At 36.1% G+C, this 25,120-nt stretch overlaps 1 protein-coding gene across 1 annotated transcript in view; it reads left to right on the top strand.

Moving 5' to 3' along the window:
- CCDC7 (coiled-coil domain containing 7) overlaps positions 1–25,120 on the top strand; it is a 142,573-nt gene that overhangs the window by 32,452 nt on the left and 85,001 nt on the right. Inside the window, exons 9-11 of the mRNA XM_065871794.1 lie at positions 11,837–11,909; positions 21,297–21,327; positions 22,494–22,583. Of these exons, the coding sequence (XP_065727866.1) occupies positions 11,837–11,909; positions 21,297–21,327; positions 22,494–22,583 (194 nt within the window). The remainder of the gene's footprint in view (positions 1–11,836; positions 11,910–21,296; positions 21,328–22,493; positions 22,584–25,120) is intronic.

Genomic DNA, 25,120 nt, shown 5'->3' with positions numbered 1-25,120 from the left:
CCTGGAGTTTGGAGCCATACAGTTGAGCTGGCGATCAAGCAAATACTGAAATTCCTAGTTAGCTACTTGCTACCAAAAACAGACTCATTTTTAAAGAGTAACATGTTATTACTAGGAATGGAGGATTTTTTTATTGTGATGAGAATATGCTACAAAAATGTTTCAGAGGTGGTAGGCCTTTGAGGTGGAGCAGTGATAAATTTAAGAGGTCATTTGCACGTCTTGTTACTATGAATTATAGATTATCTCATATATACTGGTGGTTTGACTGCAGCTGAGTACCTATCAGTTCGTGAATATAAAGAGCTGCTAGAACTCAAACTTCTAGAATTCAAACTTCTGACTACTTGTCAACAGAAAGGAGAAACTGCCTTGCTTATGTCTTAATACTGGAGAGAATTTTGAAACAATCATATAATGTATGCTGTGGAATATATTTTTAGAAGTAGAAAATAAGATTTGGTTGAAAAAAGTTGATGGAAATCCTTCCCTCTTTCAAATTCAGCTTTAAACCCTAACGTTGCCATGTTTAAATGAAGGGTAGCTATACATTCTACATTACTCCCAAGACCTATAGAGGCTTCTGATCTGAGGCAGCCCTGCCTGACTAGGTGGGGTAGAAAGGTGCCTAGAGCTTTGGAGTAGATAGTAAAAGCCTCTCTCTGCATCAAGGGGAACCCTCTGCACATCTGTGCAGCTCTCTCTCCCTCAATCTGTGCAGCTGTCTTCCGTCTAATACTGTGCCCTGTGAATTCTAGCTGCTTTGGCCTCCCCAGGCTCTAAACTTTGTCTCTGAACTCATGGAAACCAGTAAACTTTGTCTGGGTTTCCCTTCCTTATCCTGTGGCCTGGAAACTCCAGGCAGTAAGCTGGGGTCATCATAGAGCCATCCTTTGTTTTCCTTCTGTGAGGAATTACTGCAGTGCACCTTCTGTTTTCCAGTGTCTGAATATTGCTGTTTTATATATTTTGTCCAGTTTTTAATTGGTTTAAAGTGAAAAGGTAACTCTGGTCCCTGATGAGCCATCATGGACAAAAACAGAAGTCTCTGTGCCCACTTATAGGCCAGTGGAACACATTGTCCAATCACAAAACCAAGTTCTAAAATAATAAAGTATAATAGTAGAAATTTTACTTGTATTTTTTAAGGGAAGCAGAGGACAGGGTTACATTGTACAATGTGGAGAAAACCCTTTTGCAAATTCCTCAGTTTCTTTTCCCATGGCAGCTCAGTCCCTGGGCGCCACTGGTATATGTCTACTCTTTCTCAGTACTGCCTGTTCACTTGTATACTCTTTTTCTCTTAAAAGTACCCTTTTTCATCTTCTCCAGTGAAATTTTATTCTGTTCTTCCCTTTTCATTCCCTAAATTCTATTAGATTCCATAGCCTAATCAATAAGACAAAAGTTACCTTTGAATTTCATTCTGTTTTTTGTACTATCATTTAATCTTGATGTTGCTTCATTTCATAATTAATAAACTCTTGTTTTAGAGAAGTTTTAGGTTTATAGAAAAATTGAGCAGAACGTACAGAGTTTCCATATACCCATTTTCCACCCCACTCCTCGCACAAAATTTCCTCTGTTATTAAATTTTGCATTAGCGTGGTACATTGGTTAAAACTGATAAACCAGTAGTTATACATTATTATTAACTCAAGTCCATAGTTTACATTGGGTTCAATCTTTGTGTCATACAGTTCTATGGATTGTGACAAATGCATAATGTCATGTATTCACTATTACAGTATCATACAGAATAGTTTCATTGCCCTGAAAATCCCATGTTCTCCCTATTCATCTCTCCCTCCATCCACTGAATCCCTGGTAACCACTAATCTTTTTGTTGTCCCTAGAATATTGCCTTTTCGAGAATATCATATATTTGAAATTATGCAGTCTTTTACTTAGCAATACGCATTTAAGGTTTCTCCATGTCTTTTTATGCTTTTATAGCTCATTTATTTTTATTGTTGAATAGTAATCTGTTGTATGGATGTACCATAGTTTATCTATTCATCTGTTGAAAGACGTCTATGTTGCTTCGAAGTTTTTTCAGTTATGAATAAAGCTACTATAAACAAAGGTGTTTCTACAGACAGAAGTTTTTCAGTTCATTTGGGTAGATACTAAGGAGTACAATTGCTAGATCATATAGTAAAAGTATGTTTAGTTTTGTAAGAAATTGCCAAGCTGTCCTTCACAGGGACTGTATCATTTTGCATTTTTACTAGAAACGAGCATGAGAATTTCTGGTGCTCTACATCTTTGTCAGCATTTGATGTCAGAATTTTGGATTTAAGAGATTCTAAAAGGTGCATAGTGTTATATCATTTTTTAAATTAAATTAAATTTTATCTCATTGTTTTAATTTGTGATTCCCTATAATGTTGAGCATCCTCTCATATGTTTATTTGCCATCTGTATATCTTTGGTGAGGTATTTGTTCAGATCTTTTACCTATTTTTAAATGGGGGGATCATTTGCTTCCTTATTGTTGAGTTTTAAGTTTTTTGTATATATTTGACACAAGTTCTTCATCAGATATGTGTTTTGCAAAGATGTTTTTCTCAGTTTGTGGTTTATATTTTCATTCTCTTAACAGTGTCTTTTGCAGAGCAGAAGTTTTGAATTTTAATGAAGTTGAACTTTTCTTTCGTGGATTGTGCTTTTGTTGTTGTGCCTAAAAGTCATCTTCAAACCCAATGTAACCTGGACTTTTTCCTATGTTATTTTCTAGAAATTTCATAGTTTTGCCTCTTATATTTAAATCTATGATCCATTTTGAATTGAGTCTGTGTCTAAATTAATTTTTCTTGCGTGTGAATGTACAGTTTTTCTAGCACTATTTGTTAAAAAGACTAACCTTTCTCCATTGAAATGCCTTTGTTTCTTTGCCAAAAATCAGTTGATTGTATTTGTGTGGGCCTATTTCTGGGATCTCTGTTATGTTCCATTGATCTGTTTTTCTGTTCATTGCCAATACCATACTGTCTTGATTACTGTAACTTTTTTTTTTTTTAAAGCTGTGGTTTTCTTTTTGTTGTTTTTTTTTTTTGAAGATGTTGGGGGTAGGAGTTTATTAATTAATTAATTTATTTTTGCTCTGTTGGGTCTTTGTTTCTGTGCGAGAGCTTTCTCTAGTTGTGGCAAGTGGGGGCCACTCTTCATCGCAGTGCATGGGCCTCTCACTATCGCGGCCTCTCTTGTTGTGGAGCACAGGCTCCAGACGCACAGGCTCAGTAGTTGTGGCTCACGGGCCTAGTTGCTCCGCGGCATGTGGGATCCTCCCAGACCAGGGCTCGAACCCGTGTCCCCTGCATTAGCAGGCAGATTCTCAACCACTTTGCCACCAGGGAAGCCCCTGATTACTGTAACTTTATAGTAAGTTTTTGAAGTTGGATAGTGTCACTCCTCCAACTTTGTTCTTCAGTATTGTATTCTATTCTTTGGATCTGTTGCCTTTTCACTTAAAGTTTAGAATCAGTTTGTTGATACAGTCAAAATCACTTGCTGGGTTTTTGTTGTTGTTTTTTTTTTTGTTTTTCCATGCTGTGTGGCATAGGGGATCTTAGTTCCCCAACCAGGGATTGAACCTGCACCCCCTGAAGTGGAAGCCTGGAGTCTTAACCACTGGTCTGTCAGGCAAGTCCACTCCCTGTTTTTTTTTTTTTTTTTTTTTTTGCTTGCTGGGTTTTTGATTGGGATTGCATTGAAATCTACAGATCAAATTGATGAGAACTGATGTCTTAACAGTAATGAGTCTTCCTATCCATGGACATGGAATATCTCTCCATTTATGTGTATCTTCTTTGATTTCTTTCATGAGATAGTTTTTTTTCTTAATATAAATCCTGTACATATTTATTTAGATTAATACCTAAGTATTGAGTTTTTTGGTACTAATAATGTAAATGGTGTGTTTATAATTTCAAATTCTACTTGTTTATTGTTGGTATATAAGAAAGGAATTGCAATTTACTTCTGTATATTACTCTTGTATGCTGTAATCTTTCTGTAATCACTTACTCATTGCAGGAGATTTTTGGTGATTCTTTGGGAATCACCTTTTTTATACAGGCAGTCATGCCATCTGTGAAAAAAGACAACTTTACTTCTTCCTTCTCAAACTTTATATTTTTCTTTTCTTTTCTTGTATTATTGCATTAGCTAGGACTTCTAGCATGATGTTGAGTAGGAGTGGTGAGAAGGAACATCCTTGTCTTATTCCTGATCTAGGGGGAAAGCATTTAGTATCTTAACATTAAGTATGGTGTTAGCTGTGGGTCACAGACTTAGAAAACAAACTTATGGTTACCAAAGGGAAAAGGTGGGGGGAGGGATAAATTAGGAGGTTGGGATTAATATATATACACTACTATATATGATATAATCAACAAGGACCTAGTGTATAGCACAGTGAACTCTACTCAATACTCTGTAATAACCTTTATGGAAAAAAATCTGAAAAATAATAGGTATATGTATAACTAAATCACTTTGCTGTATACCTGAAACTAATGCAACATTGTAAATCAACTGTACTCCTATATAAAATAAAAATGTTAAAAAAGTATCGTGTTAGCTGTAGGTATTTCGTTTGATTTTCTTTATCAAGTTGAGGATGTTTTATTCTGTTTCTAGTTTGCAAAGAGTTTTATGAATGGGTATTAGATTTTGTCATATGCTTTTTCTGTATCTTTTGAAATGATCATATGGACTATTGATATGATAGGTATATTAGCTGATTTTCAAATATTGACCCAGCCTTGTATAGTTGGGATAAATTTCACTTGGTTGTGGTGTATAATTTGTCCCATACCTTGTCAGATTAAATTTGCTAATATTTTGTTGGGGTTTTTGCATCTGTGTTCATGAGAGATGTTGATGCGTGGTTATCCTTGTTTGGTAATGTCTTTGTCTTGTTTTAGTATTAGAGTAATAGTGGCCTCATAAAATGAGTTAGGAAATGTTTTTCTGCTTCTTTCATCTGAAATAGATTGTAGGTAACTGGTATAGTTTTTCCTATAGGTTTGGTAGAATTTGCCAGTGCAGTTATCTGATCCTGGTGCTTTCTGTTTTGTAAGGATATCAAATTATTGATCCCGTTTATATAAGATATATATTCTATTAAGAATATCTTTTTCTCCTTGTGTGAGTTTTGGTAAATTGTGTCTTTCAAGGAATTGGTCCCTTTCATCTAAATTATCAAATTTGTTGGTATAAGTTTTTCATAATCTTTTTTATTATTTTTTGATGTCCATGGGATCTGTTGTGATGTCCCCTCTTTCATTTCTGATGTTAGTAATTTGTGTCATATCTCTTTTTTCTTAGCTTACTTATTTTCTTGATTTTTTTCAAAGAATCAGCTTTTGGTTTAATTGATTTTCTGTAATTTCCTATTTTCATTGATATCTGCTCTAATTTTTATTTCTTTTCTTCTGCTTACTTCAGATTTAATTTGGTCTTTTTTTTCCTAGTTTCCAAAGGCAGAAGCTTAGATTATTGATTTAAGATCTTCCTTCTGTTGTGATGTATTCATTAAATGCTATAAATTTCCCTTTTACTGCATTTCACAAAATTTGATGTTACATTTTCATTTTAATTTAGTTCAAAATGTATTTTAGTTTCTCTGAGACTTCTTTGTCATATGCGCTATTTAGTAGTATGTTACCTAATCTCCAAAATATGTTGGGATTTTCATGTTGTCTTTCTGGTACTGATTTTTTTTTTTCCTGGGACCTAACTATATATTGTCTGCAACTTTAAATATAAAGTTAATAATAAATAATAATAAAGATAATGGTAACATTTACCAAAAGAAAGCAGGAGTACCTATATTAATTTGAACAGAGCAGACTTTGGAGCAAAAAAAATTTATTAAGAATAAATAGGGGCGTTTAATGCTAAACGAGTCAGTTCTGCAACAAGACACAATAGTCCTCAATGTGTATGTGCCTAACAACAGAGAGTCAAAATAAATGAGGCAAAAACTGATCAACTGCAAGGAGATATAGATGAACCCACTATTATAATTGGAGACTTCAACACCATTCTATCAGAAGTAGACAGATGCAGCAGGCAGAAAATTGGTAAGGACTTAGTGAACTCAACAACACCATCATTCAGCTGGATAAAATAGACCTCAATAGACTACTTCATGCAACAAGAACAGAATATACATTATTCTCAAGCTCACACGGTATGTACACCAAAATAGATCATATTCCAGGCTATAAAATACACCTTAACAAATTAAAAAGTAGAAATCATATAATGTCTGCCTTCAGACCTCAAAACAATTAAATTAAAAATCAGTACCAGAAAGGGAATTCCCTGATGGTCCAGTGGGTAGGACTGCATGCTTTCACTGCTGAGGCCACAGGTTCAATCCCTGGTCAGGGAACTAAGATCCCTCAGGCTGTGTGGTGTGGCCAGAAAAAAAAGTCTGACAACAGTAAGTGTTTACAAGGATATGTAACTGTGAGTGAGGTATACATCGGCACAATCACTTTGAAAAATAACTTTTCTTTATCTAATTAAGTTGTGGATGTGCATACCTTTAAACTCTTTTTCTTTTTAACAGCTTTACTGAGATATTATTGACATACAACATTGTACAAGTTTAAGGTGTTTATCATAACGATTTGATACACATATATATTGTGAAGTGCTTACCAAAATAAGGTTTTTTACATATCCTTTATCTAACATAATTACCATTTTGTTGTTGGCATTGTTATGGAGAGAATATTAAAGCTCTGCTCCCATAGCAGCTTTTAAGTATACAATACAGTATTAACTGTAGTCACCATGCTGTGACCTTAGGTCCCTGGAACTTAATCATCTTATAACTGAAAGTACTCTTTGACCAATATTTCCCAATTTTCTCCACCCCACAGCTACTGGCAATCACCATTATGCTCTCTGTTTCTATCATTTCAGTGTTTTTAGAGTCTACATATAAGGAAATTATACAGTATTTGTCTTTCTCTGTCTGACTTATTTAACTAAGCATAATTCCCTCAAGGTCCATCCATGTTGTTGCAAATGGCAAGATTTCCTCTTTAATGGCTGAATAATATTCCACTGTGTGTGTGTGTGTGTGTGTGTGTGTGTGTGTGTGTGTGTGTGTGTATTTATCCATTCACTTGTCTGTGGACATTTGGGTTGTTTCCATGTCTTTGCTATTATAAATAATGCTGCAGTCAGAGTTCCCTGGTGGTCCAGTGGTTAGGACTCATGGCCTGGGTTCAATCCCTGGTCGAGAAACTAGGATCCCACAAGCCATGCAGTTTGGCCAAAAAAATGCTGCAATGGACACAGGAGAGCAGATATTGCTTTGAGATAGTGATTTCATCTTCTTTGGATATATACCCAGAAGTGAGATTCCTGGATCATATAGTAGTTTTATTTTTAATTTTTCAAGGAACCTCCATACTGTTTTCCATAGTGGCAGTACCAGTTCACATCCCCACCAATGGTGCATCAGGGTTCCCCCTTCTCCACATCCTCGTCACCATTTGTTATCTCTTGTCTGTTAGATAATAGCCATTCTAACAGGTATGAGGTGATATCTCATTGGGTTTTCATTTGCATTTCTCTGATGATTTGTGTAGCTGAGTACCTTTTCATGTACCTGTTGGCTATTTGTATGCTTTCTTCAGAAAAATGTCTATTCAAGTTCTCTGCTCATTTTTTAATCAGGTTATTATTTTTTTGCTATGGAGTTTTATGAGTTCTTTATGTAGTTTGGATATTAACCCCTTATCAGATATATGGTTTACAGATATTTTCTCCCATTCGGAAGGCTGCCTTGTCAATTTGTTGATGGTTTCCTTTTCTGTGCAGAAGCTTTTTAGTCTGAAGTAGTTTCACGTTTTTAAAAATATGTATATTTCATTGTATTCTTCAGCTTGAAAAGTTGTTTGGTTCTTTTTTATGTTTTCTATCTCTTTGTTGAACTTCTCATTTGTTCTTGTATTCTCTTCCTAATGTCATTAAATTGTTTTTCTGTGATCTCCTAGCTCTCTGAGCATATTCAGAACAATTATTTTGAATTCTTTGTTGGGCGCTTCCTGTATCTTCATTTCTTTGGGACCAGTTACTGGAGGCTTAATGTATTCCTTTGTTAGAGTCATGTCTCCCTGATTTGTTGTGATCCCTGTGTCCTTGCGTAGGCACCTGCACATTTGAAGAAGCAGCCATCTCTTCCTGACTCTATGGAGTGACTTCAGTAAGGAAGGATTTCCAACCACAGGTGGGGGAGTGCCCAAGTACGCCATCACCCCACATGTAGTGCTGTGGGTGCCAGGTGTGGGGACATGTGGTGGGATTGGCTGGGGGCATTGTGACGCACTTGCTCAGGCCATTGTAGTCCATAGCACTGACAACCGTGTGGTCCTTGGTATGTGTCTTGGGGGTCTTCAGAGGCTTCACAGGCTATTGGGGTCCTCAGCATTGTCTGCAGGTACAGCAGCAAGGAACCAGGGCAGGCAGTGGGAGTGGCCAGAGCTGGTGGTATGCACACGCTCAGTTGTGAGGGCCAGCCGCAAGTGCCTGTGTAGTGGCAGTGGCCAGGTGCAAACACACACATTGTGGCGGGGGCCAGAACAGGCAGCAAGGGCTGGAGTCAACTATGGGCACACGGGCAGCTCAGGAGTCCTGGTAGTCAGTGTGCACCACTGTGGCTTTTGGGTCTCACTACAGGCATACAGCAGTGGAGGCTGGTGATAGGCCACGGGTGTGCAGGTGCACAGGTGGAGGAGCTAGCTGCAAGTGACTACAGTGATGCAGGTCGGTGACAGAAGACAGGGCCTGATCTGGGCCCACAAGCAGCTATGGGGATCTGGCTGTTGGTGTGCTCTCCTGTGGCTGCACAGTCTCCTGATGGGTATGCATAGGGCAGTGGTGATTCGTGACGAGCTGGGCTGGGAGCATGCAGGTGTACAGCTGGAGCGGCTTAGCCCTGTGTAAGCACGTGATGGTCTACGTGAGCCACAGAGGTTTAGGCTGGTGTCTCACACTCACTCAGCCACGGAAGCTTGGGCTGGCTGCTGGCATGGTTCCTGGGCTGCAGTGATGGTGGTGGTTGGGGCAGGGGAGTAGGGAGGGACTCAGGCAGCTGGCAGCAGCTGTGGGGTGAAAGCTGGTGAGTTTTGCGGGGGTCTGCAGTGGCTGTGCTGGCCATTGGTTTCTTCAGCCGTAAAAGCTGCTGGGCTCCTCAGTGGAGCAGTCACTGGGAACTGTTGATTGTTAATCTGTTAAACTGTCAATTGTTGATCTTTGTTGGGGGACAGAGGCCAGGGTCTCCTACTCTGCTGTCTTAGTGATGTCATGTTCTTAAACTCTTGGACTACTTTCATACAAGTTTTGTTTGTAATAGTCCCCAAATTGGAGCTCTCAAATATCTGTGATGAGTAGAATGGATAAGTAAGTTGTGGTCTATTCATATATTGGAAAAGCATATCATAATGAATATGTTTGAAATCTAGCTGCTGATAACATCATTCATCTTACAAACATATTATTGACTGAATGAAGTCCTAAATATGTAGAGTATTTTCATTTATGATAAATTAAAAGCCACGAAAACTTAACTGTGTTCATTAAGGATACTAACAAGGGTAGAAAAGATATAAAGATGAGAAAAAAAAGGATAGTAGGCACCTGTAGGGTGAAGGAAAGGGTTATGAATGGAGTGGGCCACATAGAGAGCTTCTAGGATATTGACAGTCCCAGGTGCCTAATTGTTGACCTTGAGTGGTGGTTGTGTGGATGTTTGCTTTGTAATTATTCATTAAACTATAAATATATTTTTATTTATGTTTTGGTAAATATAATATAGCTCATGATTATAAAATACAAATGAATATTAAGAGAATTTATTTATATTGGGACTTTTAAAGAATGAAGCAAAGCCTAGAAACTATAGAACAAAAAAATCAGTAGATTTGGTTAAGCATAAACATTCTGTACATTAGAAAATATCAGTAAGTATATAATTAATACTAGATTGTTAACTGTATTACACACTATATGCTAGTATTAATTGGCCCCTACAAATGAGTAGTAAAAAGGCAGACAACTCAGGAGAAAAATGGACAAACATACGAACAGGCATGTTACAGAAGAAGAAATAAAAATGTCCAAAATATATGAAATGATGCTTGACCTAACTAGTATCGGGGAAATGCAAATTAATGCATGAATGTATAAGAGGCTTAATGGCCATATAGTATTCCATTTTATGGTTATGCCATAATTTATTTACTGTTCTTCTGTTGATGTTCATATAGATGATTTCTATATTTCTATTTCCATAAACAGTACTACTGTTAGCATATTTGTAAGAGTAAAAACATAGTAACAACGTGCATTTTTAGGACTGGCTAAATGAATTACAGTACATTCATAGCAATGGAGTGCTGTGTAGCTTTTAGAAAGAATAAGATAATTTTATATAAAATGCTTAGAAACATTTTCCTTGATATTTAAAATGATAAAACAAGATAAAAACACTATATGTAAATTTTATCCCATTTTTATAATCATTCTATATAACATGCATTCTAGGTGCTGTCTCATATATTTTCCCAAGAGGAAAAACCTGTCCATTGATAAATAATATGCATGCATTATTAATATTTTTTACTTACTAATAAAATACTGAAGCTTTATTATAATAGAGAAAAGAGGTCCTCCTCCCTCCACAATACACAGCAAACAACTGGATCTCCCTTTACCATTTTGGCTTCTTCAGAATGACTGTATAAGCCACTTTGTTAACCAGAGGCACTCTGCTCAGGAAAGGGCCTTAACTAGAACAGTTCAATAAGGCATGGGTTCTCTGATCTCTTTTCTTCTGTTTTAAAGTTATTCATAATGAGAACTTGAGGAAGAAGCAATTGGACCCAAGCTGTTGCATTTGGCAATGGAAGTGTAATGTTCCCATCTATACATTCTATGTTACTGAGTTGTAATTCCCAAACTAGTAGAATCATAGAGATGGGCCTGTTTTAGGGGCCTCCATAACAAATTGCCATAGACTGAGTGCATTAAACGACAGAAATTTATTTCTCACAGTTCTGGAGGCTGAGAAGTTCAAATCAGGGTTCTAGCATAGTCACGTTCTGGTGAGAGCCTTCTTCCTGTATTGCAGATGGCTGTCTTCTTGCTGTGTCCTCAAATAATGGAGAGAGAGCAGGGAGAGAGCAAGCGAGCTCTCTTGTGTCTTATGTGGCTCCATTCTCATGATTTAATTACCTCTCAAAGACCCCCATCTCTAAATATCATCATATTGGAGATTAGGGTTTTAACATATGAATTTGGGGGAACACAAATATTCAGTCCATAGCAGGGCCTTTTCTCCCTCCTGCGAACTGTAATTTCAAATTGTGACAAGAATAATAGTTAATGTTCTTTGTAACCCTTTACTGTATACAAGGCATAATTTAAAATTATGTCCTATACTATTATCAGATTAATTTTAAAATATTGTTTATTGTGCCATATTACTTTTTATGCAAGTATTTTTAATTACTCTCTCTTGCCTGTAAGCAATTCTGAATTTGATTCTTTCTTCTAAAGCTGACTTCTCCCAGTATACTCTTTGACTATTTAGGGAGTACTGACCCTCCCAAAGCAAGGCCTCTGGTTTACTTGGTTTCTTGATATACTTGATTTATTTTGTCCCCTTGATATATGTTGCACATTTCTGTTGTCTCCTCTTTATCTAGTTCTCACATATAGCAGTGAGTTATATCAGCATACAGGTATAACTTCTGCCATTTATAATACCTTTAAATGTTTTCTTTTTTTTTTTTTTAAACAGTAGAAACTTCTACAATGACTAATCGATTGAATACCATGTTGAAAATATTTGAAAATCAGGCAGATAAATTAAAGAGGTAAGCTTTTAAAATAACTCCTTTTCATCATTATAAATACAGGTGCATATTTATTTCAGATAAATTGGAAACAGAAAAGAAAATAAAACCACTATTAAAAAATTTAGTGTTGTTAACTTTTATGATATATATAATTTTAAAAGTTAAAATTATAATCATAAAGAATGTGAAATTGTATAACCACAACGGAAAATAGTATGTTAGTTCCTCAAAAAATATGATCCATTTTTTGGATCATGGAATGGAAATCCAGCAATTCCATTCCTGGGAATATACCCCTCAAAATTGAAATCAGGGTCTTGAAGAGATATTTGTACAGCTATGTTGACTGTAGCATTATTCATAGTAGCAAAGAGGTAGAAGCAACCCAAGTGTCCAATGATGGATGAATGGATAAAGAAAATGTGTTATATACATACAATGGAATAGTATTCAGTCTTAAAAAGGAAAGAAATTCTGACATATGGTACAACATGGATGCATCTTGAGGATATTAATGCTGAGTAATTATAAGCCAGTCATAAAAAGACAAAATTGTATGATTTCACTTATATGAGGCATTTAGAGTGGTCAAATTCATAGAGACAGAAAGTAGAATGGTAGTTGCCAGGGTCTGGGAAGAATCAGGAATGTGGAGTTATTTTTAATGTGTATAGAGTTTCCGTTTTACAAGATGAAAAGAGTTCTGGAGATTGATTGTACAACAATGTGAATATAATTATCACTACTGAACTGAACACTTAAAAACGGTTAATATGGTAAATTTTATGTGTATTTTACAGTTTTAAAACAGTAAAAAAATATAATCATACAAAATGTAGTTTGCGTATAGATGTTTCACTTATAGTTCTTTGTAAACTCATAAAATTCTTTTTAAAATAAATGTTTTAAATTAAAGTAAAACATATTCAGACAAGCTCACATCACAGCATTTTCAAAGAACTTTCTTTAGCATTGAAAAATTGAGAAAGTTTACATGATCAGATTTTTAAATTATCAAGTCCAAGGATCAAGATTTAATAGAAGAATATAACATAAAATGTAAAGAAAAGGATATCCTGGGCAGCTGTTGAAAATGGAACTAAAGAACTTAATGGCTTACATTAATTGGTGGTCAGGTACTTGGTATGTAATCAAGTTAGGCCTTATTTTACTTTTTCCCTCTTCTATCTCATTAGAGTCCTCCCTATCAGAAGGGTAGGGTAAGAACTTTCACAAATTTGTCAGATGAAAGCTTTTAGCATGTTCTAGGGGCATTCTTAAAGTAGGAGGCTGATTTCCATGAATATTCTTTCCTTTGGAACAGGGTATTAAAGCAGTCATATGTATTACTATTATTTATTCTAGCTCCTCATATTAGACTATGGGTACTAGTTATAACTGGTTTTAAAATTCCTGGGTGTAAAAGAAAGCAGTGGGAAGGATTAGCTGAATGGATTACTATAAAGGTGAGGATTTCCAACTTGAATTGTCTTATACACAGAATAAGCTTTGTATAATTGTCTGGTCAGAATATGCTCAGTACGTTGCTTGCTTGTCGAGAAGCATCTTGAAAGTCATTGTGGATGACCTACAGTTCTTACAGGTGGCTATATTAGTTTCACAATTGTTATATTGAAAAGCATGTCGTGTAGAATAAAATCACAAAGCAACTTTTTTCAGACTCCTTATATTCATTTATATTCACTTACTGGGGCTAGTTTTCCCTCTGCTCCTAGAAAAAGACTAGGGCAGTACCATGAGTTTTCTGATCACTCTTAGGTGATTAATTTAAATATAATTATAAGCACTGTCCTGAATTGGAAATTAAAATCCCCTGTCGGATATTAGTCAATATTTTCATTTTCATTCAAAGTTAGGATTCTCTCCCCTTTCCCTAGAGCCTACTGGGGGATGTGGTTGGCTTTTCTCTTTTCTTACCTCCTTTCTCACTAACTATTTGTATTTTCTGTTCTCCATGTTTTTGGGAAGAAAGGTAAGGTACAAAAGAAAGGTCTTATTTGACTGTCACTGCCTTCCTTCTGCATAAATTCAAATAACATAAACCAGTTTTCTGAGTATTCTCCTTAAGGTGCCTCTCTCTAATAATGGCTATCATATCCACCTCTCCCTTAAGTATTTGAGTAGGTCTCAAGGCACCAGACAGCTCTCTGTAAAGAATATTTAGAAGTACTCTTTCTAAATCTTCTTTCCTGACCCTTTTATGTTATCCATGTGGGTGAAAGGTTTTAACACTCTCCCTTCCTTGGCTGCCTACTGTTTTCTTCAGTGGTAATGGTCACCTGCCTCATTTCTTCCTCTTTTTTTTTTTTTTAATAAATTTATTTATTTATTTTTGGCTGCATTGGGTCTTTGTTGCTGTACGCGGGCTTTCTCTAATTGCAGCGAGCGGGGGCTACTCTTCTTTGCACTGCACAGGCTTCTCATTGCGGTGGCTTCTCTTGTTGTGGAGCACAGGCTCTAGGCACATGGGCTTCAGTAGTTGTGGCACGTGGGCTCAGCAGTTGTGGATCGTGGGCTCTAGAGCGCAGGCTCAGTAGTTGTGGTGCACGGGGTTAGTTGCTCTGCGGCATGTGGGATCTTCCCAGACCAGGGCTCAAACCCGTGTTTGAGCATTGGCAGGCGGATTCTTAACCACTGCACCACCAGGGAAGTCCCTCTTTTTTTTTCTTTCTTCTTGTTTTTTTTTTTTTTTTGCATTTTTTTCCACATCTTTATTGGAATATAATATTCCTCATGATATAAGCAGTGGGCTTAGAGTCTTAGTTGATGCCTCCATTTAACAACCTGTTACAGTTGTATCCTTTAACAGGCTGTGGCAAAAGTCTTAGTGCAGTTTTAAGAATTAATAATTTGGAGACTATAATGATACAACTGTTCAAAAGACACCATTTTGAAATTTGATTATGTACATTTCTTTTGTACTTATTTAAAAATTTTTGAATAGTAAATTTTTTTTGGTTAAATTCTGTTTGGGTCAGCATTTTCCATATTCAGTCAGACTGAAAAAAATTTATTGTTTAAAATACACAAAACTAAATGTATTAAAGAATGGAAATAATTAAACTTTCAAATGTTTATTTTTGGGGGTAAGTCTGTAGCATTTATACTTCTGAAGTCATTGAAGCTTAAAACTACACTAACATTTTAAGAGTATCTTGTATTTATTGAACTTCTGTCATGTGGCTGAGTGCTTGGGACAAAATCCCAACTCAAATTGGTCTGAGCAAAAGATGAATTTTATTAAGAAGACAACAGCAATATGGCTCAATTTCAGAAACAAGTATAAACCAGAACTTGAACACTATCAAGACACTTTTTCCCCCTCTGTACAAGAGCTTCATTTTCTCCTATTGCAGATCTCTTTCTTCCTTCTATTTTCTTTTTTAACTTTTTGCCTATAGGTGGGAGGCCCTGATTGCTGACAATTCCTAAATCTAATCTTTCAGTTTTAGTTACTCTGAGGGATAATATTTGAATTTCCCAAGTCTAAAAGTCCTTGGTGAGAAAATTGTCAGTGCAGCCAGAGGCAGGTGCCTATTTCTGGACCAGTCAGCTCTAATCGAAGGCTTATGGTCATGTAAGCTTTCTTAGGAATTATACTAATTCAGAGGGGTGGGGTCAGGGGGTTCCCAGAAAAAGGAGTGGCGTCTACCTATGAGGTGCTTAGTGGTAAGCAGATGTGGTGGGATGAAAACCATAATATAGGATAACATTTAGAAAAAAGGATTGTATTTCGTTATTATGGATGAATTATATAGTAACAAGTTAGGGCAATCATGCTAGTCCTTGGGGAAAGCTAATATACCTTTTTTTCAGGATCTGGTCAATGCATTGTCTAGCCGTTTGGTCTGTGGATAGTGGGAAATGGACAAGTAATCATAGACTCAGAGGACCTTGAAAAGTTCTTTCTTCAATTATGGGCCATATTGGGATTACAAGTAGAGATTGGATTGCAGGGTATTTTTTCCAAGGCATAGTACCTCTTTGGTGAAGAGAGTGTTTAGATCTGGTGACTAATCTTGGGAATGAAGTTGTCAACATCGGTGACAATATTGCCCATCATCAGAAACGTGTAGTCCTGAGGGGACAGCAGGCCTATTAAGAAATCTATCATGATGTGTTTTCTAAAGAGGCAGAAGAGTCAGAAGGAAGGATAATAAGCTGTCTTGCCTTTCAAACTGTCTTTAGCCCAGGTACATGTATCACAGGTAGGTATGTTATGTCAAAGGTGGAATTATCATAATTCCAAGGTGGCAAATTCAAAGTCTTGAATGAATTTCAGTGACCAGTTAGGGCACTGGCAAGGCAAAAGGCATCCATTTGGTTAGAAGATAATGACAGAATCTTCACTCCATGCAAAAAGTTAAATTTAATGTTTATTACAGACATAAATGTCAGAAAACAGAATCATAAATATAGGGAAGGCATTTGACTATTGAAATTAAAAGTATCTTCAGAAATGAATCAAAGTTAAAAGGTAAGCAGTGGATGAGAGAAAATATGTGTGCATATAGAAGAAAGGAGTGATAATAAGAATATAATTCCACAAAAAGGCAAACAACCTTCAAATAATAGGCAAAGTACATATATATAGAGATATTTAAGGAAGAGACAAAAATGGCCAATAAACATTTTAGGAGATGCTCAATCTGATATGTAATCAGGGAAATAGAAAGCAAAGCAGCAACAATACATTTTTTTCCCCATCAGTTTAACAAAAAGTAGAAGTTTTCTAATATCAAGTCTTGACAGAGATGTAGTGTAATAAATACTCTTAAATTGCTAGTACCATAGAAATTGCCCACTTTCAAGAACAATTTAGCATAGTTTATTTAACAATAGCAACAAAACGTTTGCCTTATTCTTTTAATCTACCCTAGAGAAAGGACTATTCTCAAGGAGGCATATGTAAAAAGAAATTTATTATATCACTGTGATAATAGCAAAAATCTAGAAAGAATTTCATTTTTTGTTAGTAGGAGTATGGCTCAATCATCTCTGGTAAAAGGATTGTAAGGGAATTCTATGAGCAACTGTATGACCACAAATTAGACAACTTACATGACCTGGACAAATTTCTAGAAAGACAGACTATACTGATTCAAGAACTGGAAAATCTGAGTATAACTGAAACAAGTAAAAAGATTCAATTACTAATTAAAATATTTCCCAACAAGAGATTCTCAGATGGCTTCACTGATGAATTCTATCAGATATTTAAAGAAGAATTAATATCACTGTTTTACAAACTCTTTCAAAATGTAGAAGAGGAGTTAATACTTCTCAACTCATGCTATGAGTCTAGTATTACTCTGATACCAAAGTCAGACCACAGTGTCACAAGAAAACTGCAGACCAATATATTATGAATATGAACACAAAAATACTCAACAAAATGCTAGCAAATAGAATCCAACAACATATAAAAAAGGTTATATACCACAAGCAGGTGGGGTTTATCCCAGGAATGCAAAGTTGGTTCAAAATGCAAATATTGTGCTTCTCTGGTGGCACAGTGGTTAAGAATCAGCCTGCCAACACAGGGGACACGGGTTCGAGCCCTGGTCCGGGAAGATCCCACATGCTGTGGAGCAGCTAAGCCCACGCACTACAACTACTGAGCCTGTGCTCTAGAGCCCATGAGCCACAACTACTGAAGCCCGCACGCCTGCACTCTGCAACAAGAGAAGCCACTGCAGTGAGAAGCCTGTGCACCACAATGAAGAGTAGCCCCCACTCGCTGCAACTAGAGAAGGTCCGCATGCAGCAACGAAGACCCAGCGCAGCCAAAAATAAATAAAATAAATAAATTTATAAAAAAATAATAAAATGCAGATATCAATAAATGTAATACATGATATTGATTGAATAAAGGAGAAAAAATCACGTGATTAGCTTACTAGACAAAGTAAAAGCATTTGACAAAATCCAATAGCCTTTTATGATAAAAAATACTCCACAAACTAGGCATAGAAGGGAACTTTCTTAATCTGATAAAGACTATCTACAAATACCTATAACTAACATCATAATATATTCTCTCTAATATATTAAAGAAAAAACTTAATGGTGAGAAAACTTAATATATTCTCTCTAAGATCAGGGACAAAATAGGACATTCTTACCACTTCTGTCGACCATTGTAATAGAGGTTCTATCTAGGGCATTTAGAGAAGAAAAGGAAATGAAAACTACCTCTTTTTGCAGATGTCATGACCTTATCTATTGACAATCCTAAGGGATCTATTAGAACTATTAGAAGTAAATTAATTTAACAAGGTTGCAATATACAAAATTCATAAATAAAAATCAATTATATTTTAATACACTAGTTGTTATGGGTTGAATTGTGCCCCCCCCCGCCACCAAATACATGTTGAAGCTCTAACTTCTAGTACCTCAGAATGAACTTAATTGGTATAGGGTCATTGTAGATGTAATTAGTTAAGATGAGGTCATAGTGGAGGGGGATGGGCCCTTAATCCAGTATGACTGGTATCCTTATAATAATATTGTAGAAGGCAAATACACACAGAGGGAAGACAGTCATGGAGGCAGAGATTGGAGTTATGCTGGGAGTACTAGAAGTTGGAAGAGGCAAAGAAGGATTCTCCCCTAGAGGTTTCAGAGGGAGCATGGCTGTACCAACACCTTAATTTTAGATTTATAGTCTCCAGAACTGTGAGTGAATAAATTCTTGTTGTTTTAAGTCACCAGTCACCCAGATTGTGACACTTTGTCATAGCACAGGATAGTAATACACTAGCAAGGAACATTCCAAAAATGAAATAAAACAATTCCATTTACAAAAGCACCAAAGAGAATGAGAATAAATTTAACAAAAGAAGTGCTAGACTTGTGCACCGAAAACTACAAAACACTGAAAGTACTTTAAAGAATACTCAAAACAGGTAGGCATCCCATTTTCATCGACTGTTAGACTTAACTAATCTTAAAACAGCAATATTTCCCAAGTTGATCTACAGATTTAATGCAATCTCTATCAAAATCCCAACTTTGTTTTTGCATGAAATGGCAAGTTGCTTTTAAAATTCACGTGGAAATACAAGGAACCCAGAATAGTCAAATCTTAAGAAGAACAATGTTGGAGGACTCATACTTTAGTGATTTTAAAACTAAATACACCTGTAGTAATTAAGACAGTGTCATACTGGCATGAGGATAGACCTATGTAGATCAATGGAATAGAATGAATGGAAATGATGTCCAGAAATAAACCATTACATTTATTTATAGTTAACTGATTGTCAGCATGGAGGCCAGGATAATTCAGTGAGGAAAGAATAGTTTTTTTAATAACTGTGCTTGGAGAACTGGATATCCATATGCAAAAGAATTAAGTTGGATCCTTTCTTTGTGCCATGCACTAAAATTAACTCAGAATTACCAAAGACCTAAATTTAAGAGCTAAAACTATAAACCTCTTAAAGAAACACAGGAGTAAATATTTTTGACTTAGAGTTAGTCAATGGTTTCTTTCTTTTAAAAATTTTTTTGGCCATACTGCATTGCACATGGGATCTTAGTTCCCCAACTAGGGATGGAACCCAGGACCCCTGCATTGGAAGCGCGGACTCTTAACCACTGGACCACCAGGAAAGTCCCAGTCAATGGTTTCTTAAATAAGATATCAAAAGCACGACCAACAACAGAAAAAAAATAGATAAACTCAACATAAAAATTAAAAATTTGTGCTGCAGGTTCTTAATACCATTAAGAATGTGAGAAGACAACTCATAGAATGTGAAAACTATTCATAAATCATGTATCTGATATGGGACTTGCACCCAGAATATACATAAGAACTCTTACACCTCAGTAATAAAAAGGATAAGTAACCATGTTTAACAATGGGCAAATAATCCGAATAGACGTTTTGCCACACAAGATATACAGATGGCCAATAAGCACATGAAAAGATACTCAACATCATTAGTCATTAGGGAATCAAAACTACAATGATATACCACTTCACAACCACTAGGATGGCTATAATAAAAATGACAGACAATAACAATTGTTGGCAAGGATGTAGAGAAATTGGTACCCTCACACATTGCTGGTACATCATGTAAGTGGTACATCTGCTATGGAACACAGTTTGTCAGTTGCTCAAAATGTTAAATATTTAGTTAACATATGACCCAGAAATTCTATTCCTATGTTTATACCTAAGATAAATGAAAACATAGGTCCACACAAAAACTTGTACATGTATGTTCATAGTAGCATTATTCATAATAGCCCAAAAGTGGAAACAACCCAAATGTCCATAAACTGATGAATGAATAAATAAAATGAGCATATTCATACAATGTAATATTATTTGGCAATAAAAAGGAACAAAGTACTGATACATGATACAAACACTATGCTAGGTGTGAGAAAACAGTCTCAAAAGACCACATACTGTGCAATTCTGTTTGTATGAAATATTCAGAATAGGCAAATCTGTGGAGACAGAAAATAGACTGACGGCTGCCAGGGCTTAGGTAGTGCTGGGAGAAATGGAGAGTGAGTGCTAATGGCTACAGCATTTCTTTCTGGGGTAATTAAAATGTGCTAAAATTAAATAGTGGTGATAGTTACTCAACTTAGTGAATATATTAAAAGCCATTGAATTGTATATTTTAAATGAGTGAATTTTATTATATGTTAATCATATCTTAATAAAGCTTTAAAAAATTCTGATTATAATGAATAAAAAAAGTCATTAGTCAAAAAAATATTGTTTATCCATACTATGGAACAGCTGTCAGCAAACTGCAGTCCATGAGTCAAATCTAGCCTGCAGCTTATTTTTGTAAATAAAGTTTTGTTAGAACATAGCCATACCCATTCATTTACCCATCATCTGTAGCTGCTTTTGCAGAGTTGGGTAGTAGTGACAGAGATCACCTGGCCTGTAAAGTCTAAAATAGTTACTATCTGACTCTTTACAGAAGAAGTTTGCCAAACCCTGCTATGGAATAAGAAGTTGTATTTAAAGGGAGTGAGAGAAATCTATGCTTACCGATATAAATAGATCTCAGAAATTGTGTTAAGTGAAAAAGTTGAGAACATCATATACAATATCATTTATGTGAAAAAGAAAACAAAACAGACATCCAGCCCACTAACAAAAAGTATAGAATTGAAAGGGTACGTGAAGTGTTATGTAAATCCATGGAACAAGTTCTGGGAAGAGACACAGCAAGCTAACAGTATCTCTAGGAAAAGCAGTGAATTTTTGGAATGCTAGTCAAAGTTTACTCTAACCTTATTTATATTAAGGTTTTTACAAAGAAAATATATAAGCATATTACATAAAAATATAAATTTAAAATTATAATACATTATAGATATTTTTGGTTTGTTTTTCAGAGCTATGGATGAGCAAGTTTTATTAGAGGCTGTAAGTATAGTGCTTTTAGTTTGAAATTGCACTTTGTCCTTGATGTTGTTAATACAGTCTAGAAATTGTCAGGATATGTCAAGAGAGTCAGTTTATTCAAGAGATTTTTATGCATATGTGAGCTGGAAAGCTTTGTCTGTTCTTCTGATTTTATTAGATTTTATTGTCACTCAGAAACACTTCACTTCTAAAATACTGAACTATAACATCCCACAGTCTTTTTCTTTTTCTAACATCTTTATTGGAGTATAATTGCTTTACAATGGTGTGTGTTAGTTTCTGCTTTATAACAAAGTGAATCAGCTATATGTATACATATATCCCCATATCCCCTCTCTCTTGCGTCTCCCTCCCACCCTCCCTATCCCACCCCTCTAGGTGGTCACAAAGCACCGAGCTGATTTCCCTCAGCTATGCGGCTGCTTCCCACTAGCTATCTATTTTACATTTGGTAGTGTATATATGTCCATGCCACTCTCTCGCTTTGTCCCTGCTTACCCTTCCCCCTCCCCGTGTCCTCAAGTCCATTCTCTATGTTTACATCTTTATTCCTGTCCTGCCCCTAGGTTCTTCAGAAGAATTTTTTTCTTTTTTTTTTAGATACCATATATATGTGTTAGCATACGGTATTTGTTTTTCTCTTTCTGACTTACTTCACTCTGTATGAGACTCTAGGTCCATCCACCTCACTACAAGTAACTCAATTTCGTTTCTTTTTATGGCTGAGCAATATTCCATTCCCACAGTCTTTTTGTTTTTTTGTGGTATGTGGGCCTCTCACCACCGTGGCCTCTCCCGTCGCGGAGCACAGGCTCCGGACGCGCAGGCCCAGCGGCCATGGCCCACGGACCCAGCCGCTCCGCGGCATGCCGGATCCTCCCGGACTAGGGCATGAACCCACCTCCCCCGTATCGGCAGGCGGACTCCCAACCACTGCGCCACCAGGGAAGCCCCTCCCACAGTCTTTTGAAATTCCACTATCACTGATAGTTCCTTTGCCTCTTTCAACACCAATTATAACTTCACTATGCAGATTAATACCAATGGTTCATTATTTTTATGAGTTAATGAAGACTTTCTTACTTTAATAATTAAGTGCCCAAATAACCTCTCTATATTGATATGTTTGCTTTTCATTATTAATGAAGTTATAATATTTCTTTTAGAAAAACACACAGATTCAAAGTGACCTCCAAGTATTGTCAGAGGAGAAACTGATGCTGGAAAATGAACTACAAAAGTTGAAGAGTACAGAGGTTAGTTAATTTTAGTGTCTGAAAATGGTATACATACCAATATTACTAATTGGTAGCAGCTGTGCTTTAAAAATAAGATAATGCTATATTCTAAATTACCTTATATTTTTAAAAATTAATTTATTTTATATTTATTTTTGGCTGCATTGGGTCTTTGTTACTGCATGCAGGCTTTCTCTAGTTCCAGCGAGTGGGGGCTACTCTTAGTTGTGGTGTGCGGGCTTCTCATTGTGGTGGCTTCTCTTGTTGCAGAGCACGGGCTCTAGGTATGTGGGCTTCAATAGTTGTGGCATGCAGGCTCAGTAGTTGTGGCTTGTAGGCTCTAGAGCGCAGGCTCAGTAGTTGTGGCACACGGGCTTAGTTGCTCTGCGGCATGTGGGATCTTCCTGGACCAGGGCTGGAATCCGTGTCCCCTGCATTGGCAGGCAGATTCTTAACCACTGTGCCACCAGGGAAGTCCTAAATTACCATATTAGCTATCAAAACTGAAAGGATGCTAATGAAAAGCAGACATAAAATTGAAACATTCTGAAAGGTATGTCTAAGCCAAATATTTAACTTTATTAAAATATCAATAAATTAGGTTTACAAATATATTTTAAATGCATTTTATTGTATTCTTTGCAACTGTGTAATGTGTGTGTCCCAGTTCACTCTTACTACATAGAGTGAATAGAAATACCAAGGATAGAATTTGTTTCCTTTTTTTTCCCTCCTCCTCTGCCATTTTTGTATAGCTTATAAATTTCAAACTATATACAATGAAGTCAAATGGTGGATTAGAAGCAAATTTTTAACTATGTAAAAATATAAGATGTATGTTTTGACACAAAATTAACATAGAATGAAGAAAAATACTCTTGAATCTACTAATGTTGGTAACTTGGTATTTCCTCCTTAGCAGAGGAGGAAGCAGAAGTAGTACCAGATTTGCTACTTAATCAGTTAGAGAAGCAGTGATCCTACATAAGTGTCAAATGTAAGACCAGGGCTGTCACATAAGTTGAATTAGGAATAGCTTCATCTAGGTATAGGTCCCAGTAGGAATAAAAATAAAAAAAATAAAAATAAAGCAGTAAATTGTCATAGTAAATGATTGAATAGTCTGGCCAAGTGTAAGGATCCAACACTTAATCATGCACTGTTAGATCCACATTCAAAATCTTTGGAGCTTCGTACATGACTTGAAAATGTTGCAGCAGTTTCTGGTTTTACTTTCTTGTACTGTTTCTTTAGATTTTGTATGTGAAAACCTAAAGAAGTATGGAAGTGTGAATGAGAAATGTGGAAGGAGCATTACTGCATATACAGTAGCAATATTATATCCACACAAAGGTGGTGACCAAGAGATCTGAGAGATAGCCTGTTTTCAGAGAAGGGGATGGTAGGAAGAGAATAATGGCTACAGAATTATGTTAAAGTCAGGATTTCTAATAACAACTATATCAATTTTCTTCCAGAGTAAGCTTTCTTTACTAACTGATATTATCTCTTAATAATTTTATTTTCATAGGCAACCAACTTTAGTAATCAAGAGCCATGTCTGCCAAATGTTAATGTGTGTCTGTTAAGGGTTTTATTTTACTTTTTGTAAGCAGGAGAAACTGACACTATTTAAAGCAAGAAATTTATTGGATGGCTAGTAGGGTAACTCAAAGAATTGAGGGAAAATTGAACAACATGTTTGGTGAGAGAACCAGGACAACTCTTAGAGTTAAAATAACAGAAATTCATGGATAGCCACTACTTCTGTCCTTTCAGGGAAATTTTAGAGAGGGAGTTTATGACTGTTTTCTTCCCATCCCTTTGGATACTGGTTCTGGAATTACTAAGCTCTACTACTTCCCTTCTACAATGTCAGTTTTTAGATGATTGTATCTTATTGGCCTTGCTTGGGGTCAGATGTCACCAAGACAGTTTGAGATGAGGGAGTTGAAGAACACTTCTAAATCTGGTGCTGTTTCTTAACAGAATGGAAAAAGGATACTGGGCACAAATATCTGGTGTCCACTGTACTTGGTAATGTTTCCCTAATTAATATCTTAGCCATTTACTTATTTCAGGTGTCAGAAAAGTTTAATGTAAAGGCCAAGTATTTTAGGTTTTGTAGAGCATAGGGTCTATGTTGCAACTACTCAAGTCTGCTTCTGTGATATGAAAATAGCCACAGAAAATACATAACTGAATGACTATGGCTGTGTTACAATAAAATATTATTTACAAAACAGGCAGCAGGGCAGATTTGGCCTATACTTTGCTGACTCCTTATTTTCTCTTTTTTGAATTTTACTTTATTTTTTTAAATACAGCAGGTTCTTATTAGTTATTATTTTATGCATATTAGTCTATATATGTCAATCCCAATCTCCCAGTTCATCCCACCACCACCACCACCACCCCACCCCACCGCTTTCCGCCCTTGGTGTCCATACGTTTGTTCTCTACATCTGTGTCTCTATTTCTGCCTTGCAAACAGGTTCATCTGTACCATTCTTCTAGATTCCACATACATGCGTTAATATACGATATTTGTTTTT

Source organism: Phocoena phocoena, chromosome 2 (genome assembly GCF_963924675.1).
Source record: "Phocoena phocoena chromosome 2, mPhoPho1.1, whole genome shotgun sequence".
NCBI classification, from domain to species: domain Eukaryota; kingdom Metazoa; phylum Chordata; class Mammalia; order Artiodactyla; family Phocoenidae; genus Phocoena; species Phocoena phocoena.
The sequence above is the reverse complement of the archived record's forward strand: the minus strand, read 5'-3'. Positions and strand labels throughout refer to the sequence as shown.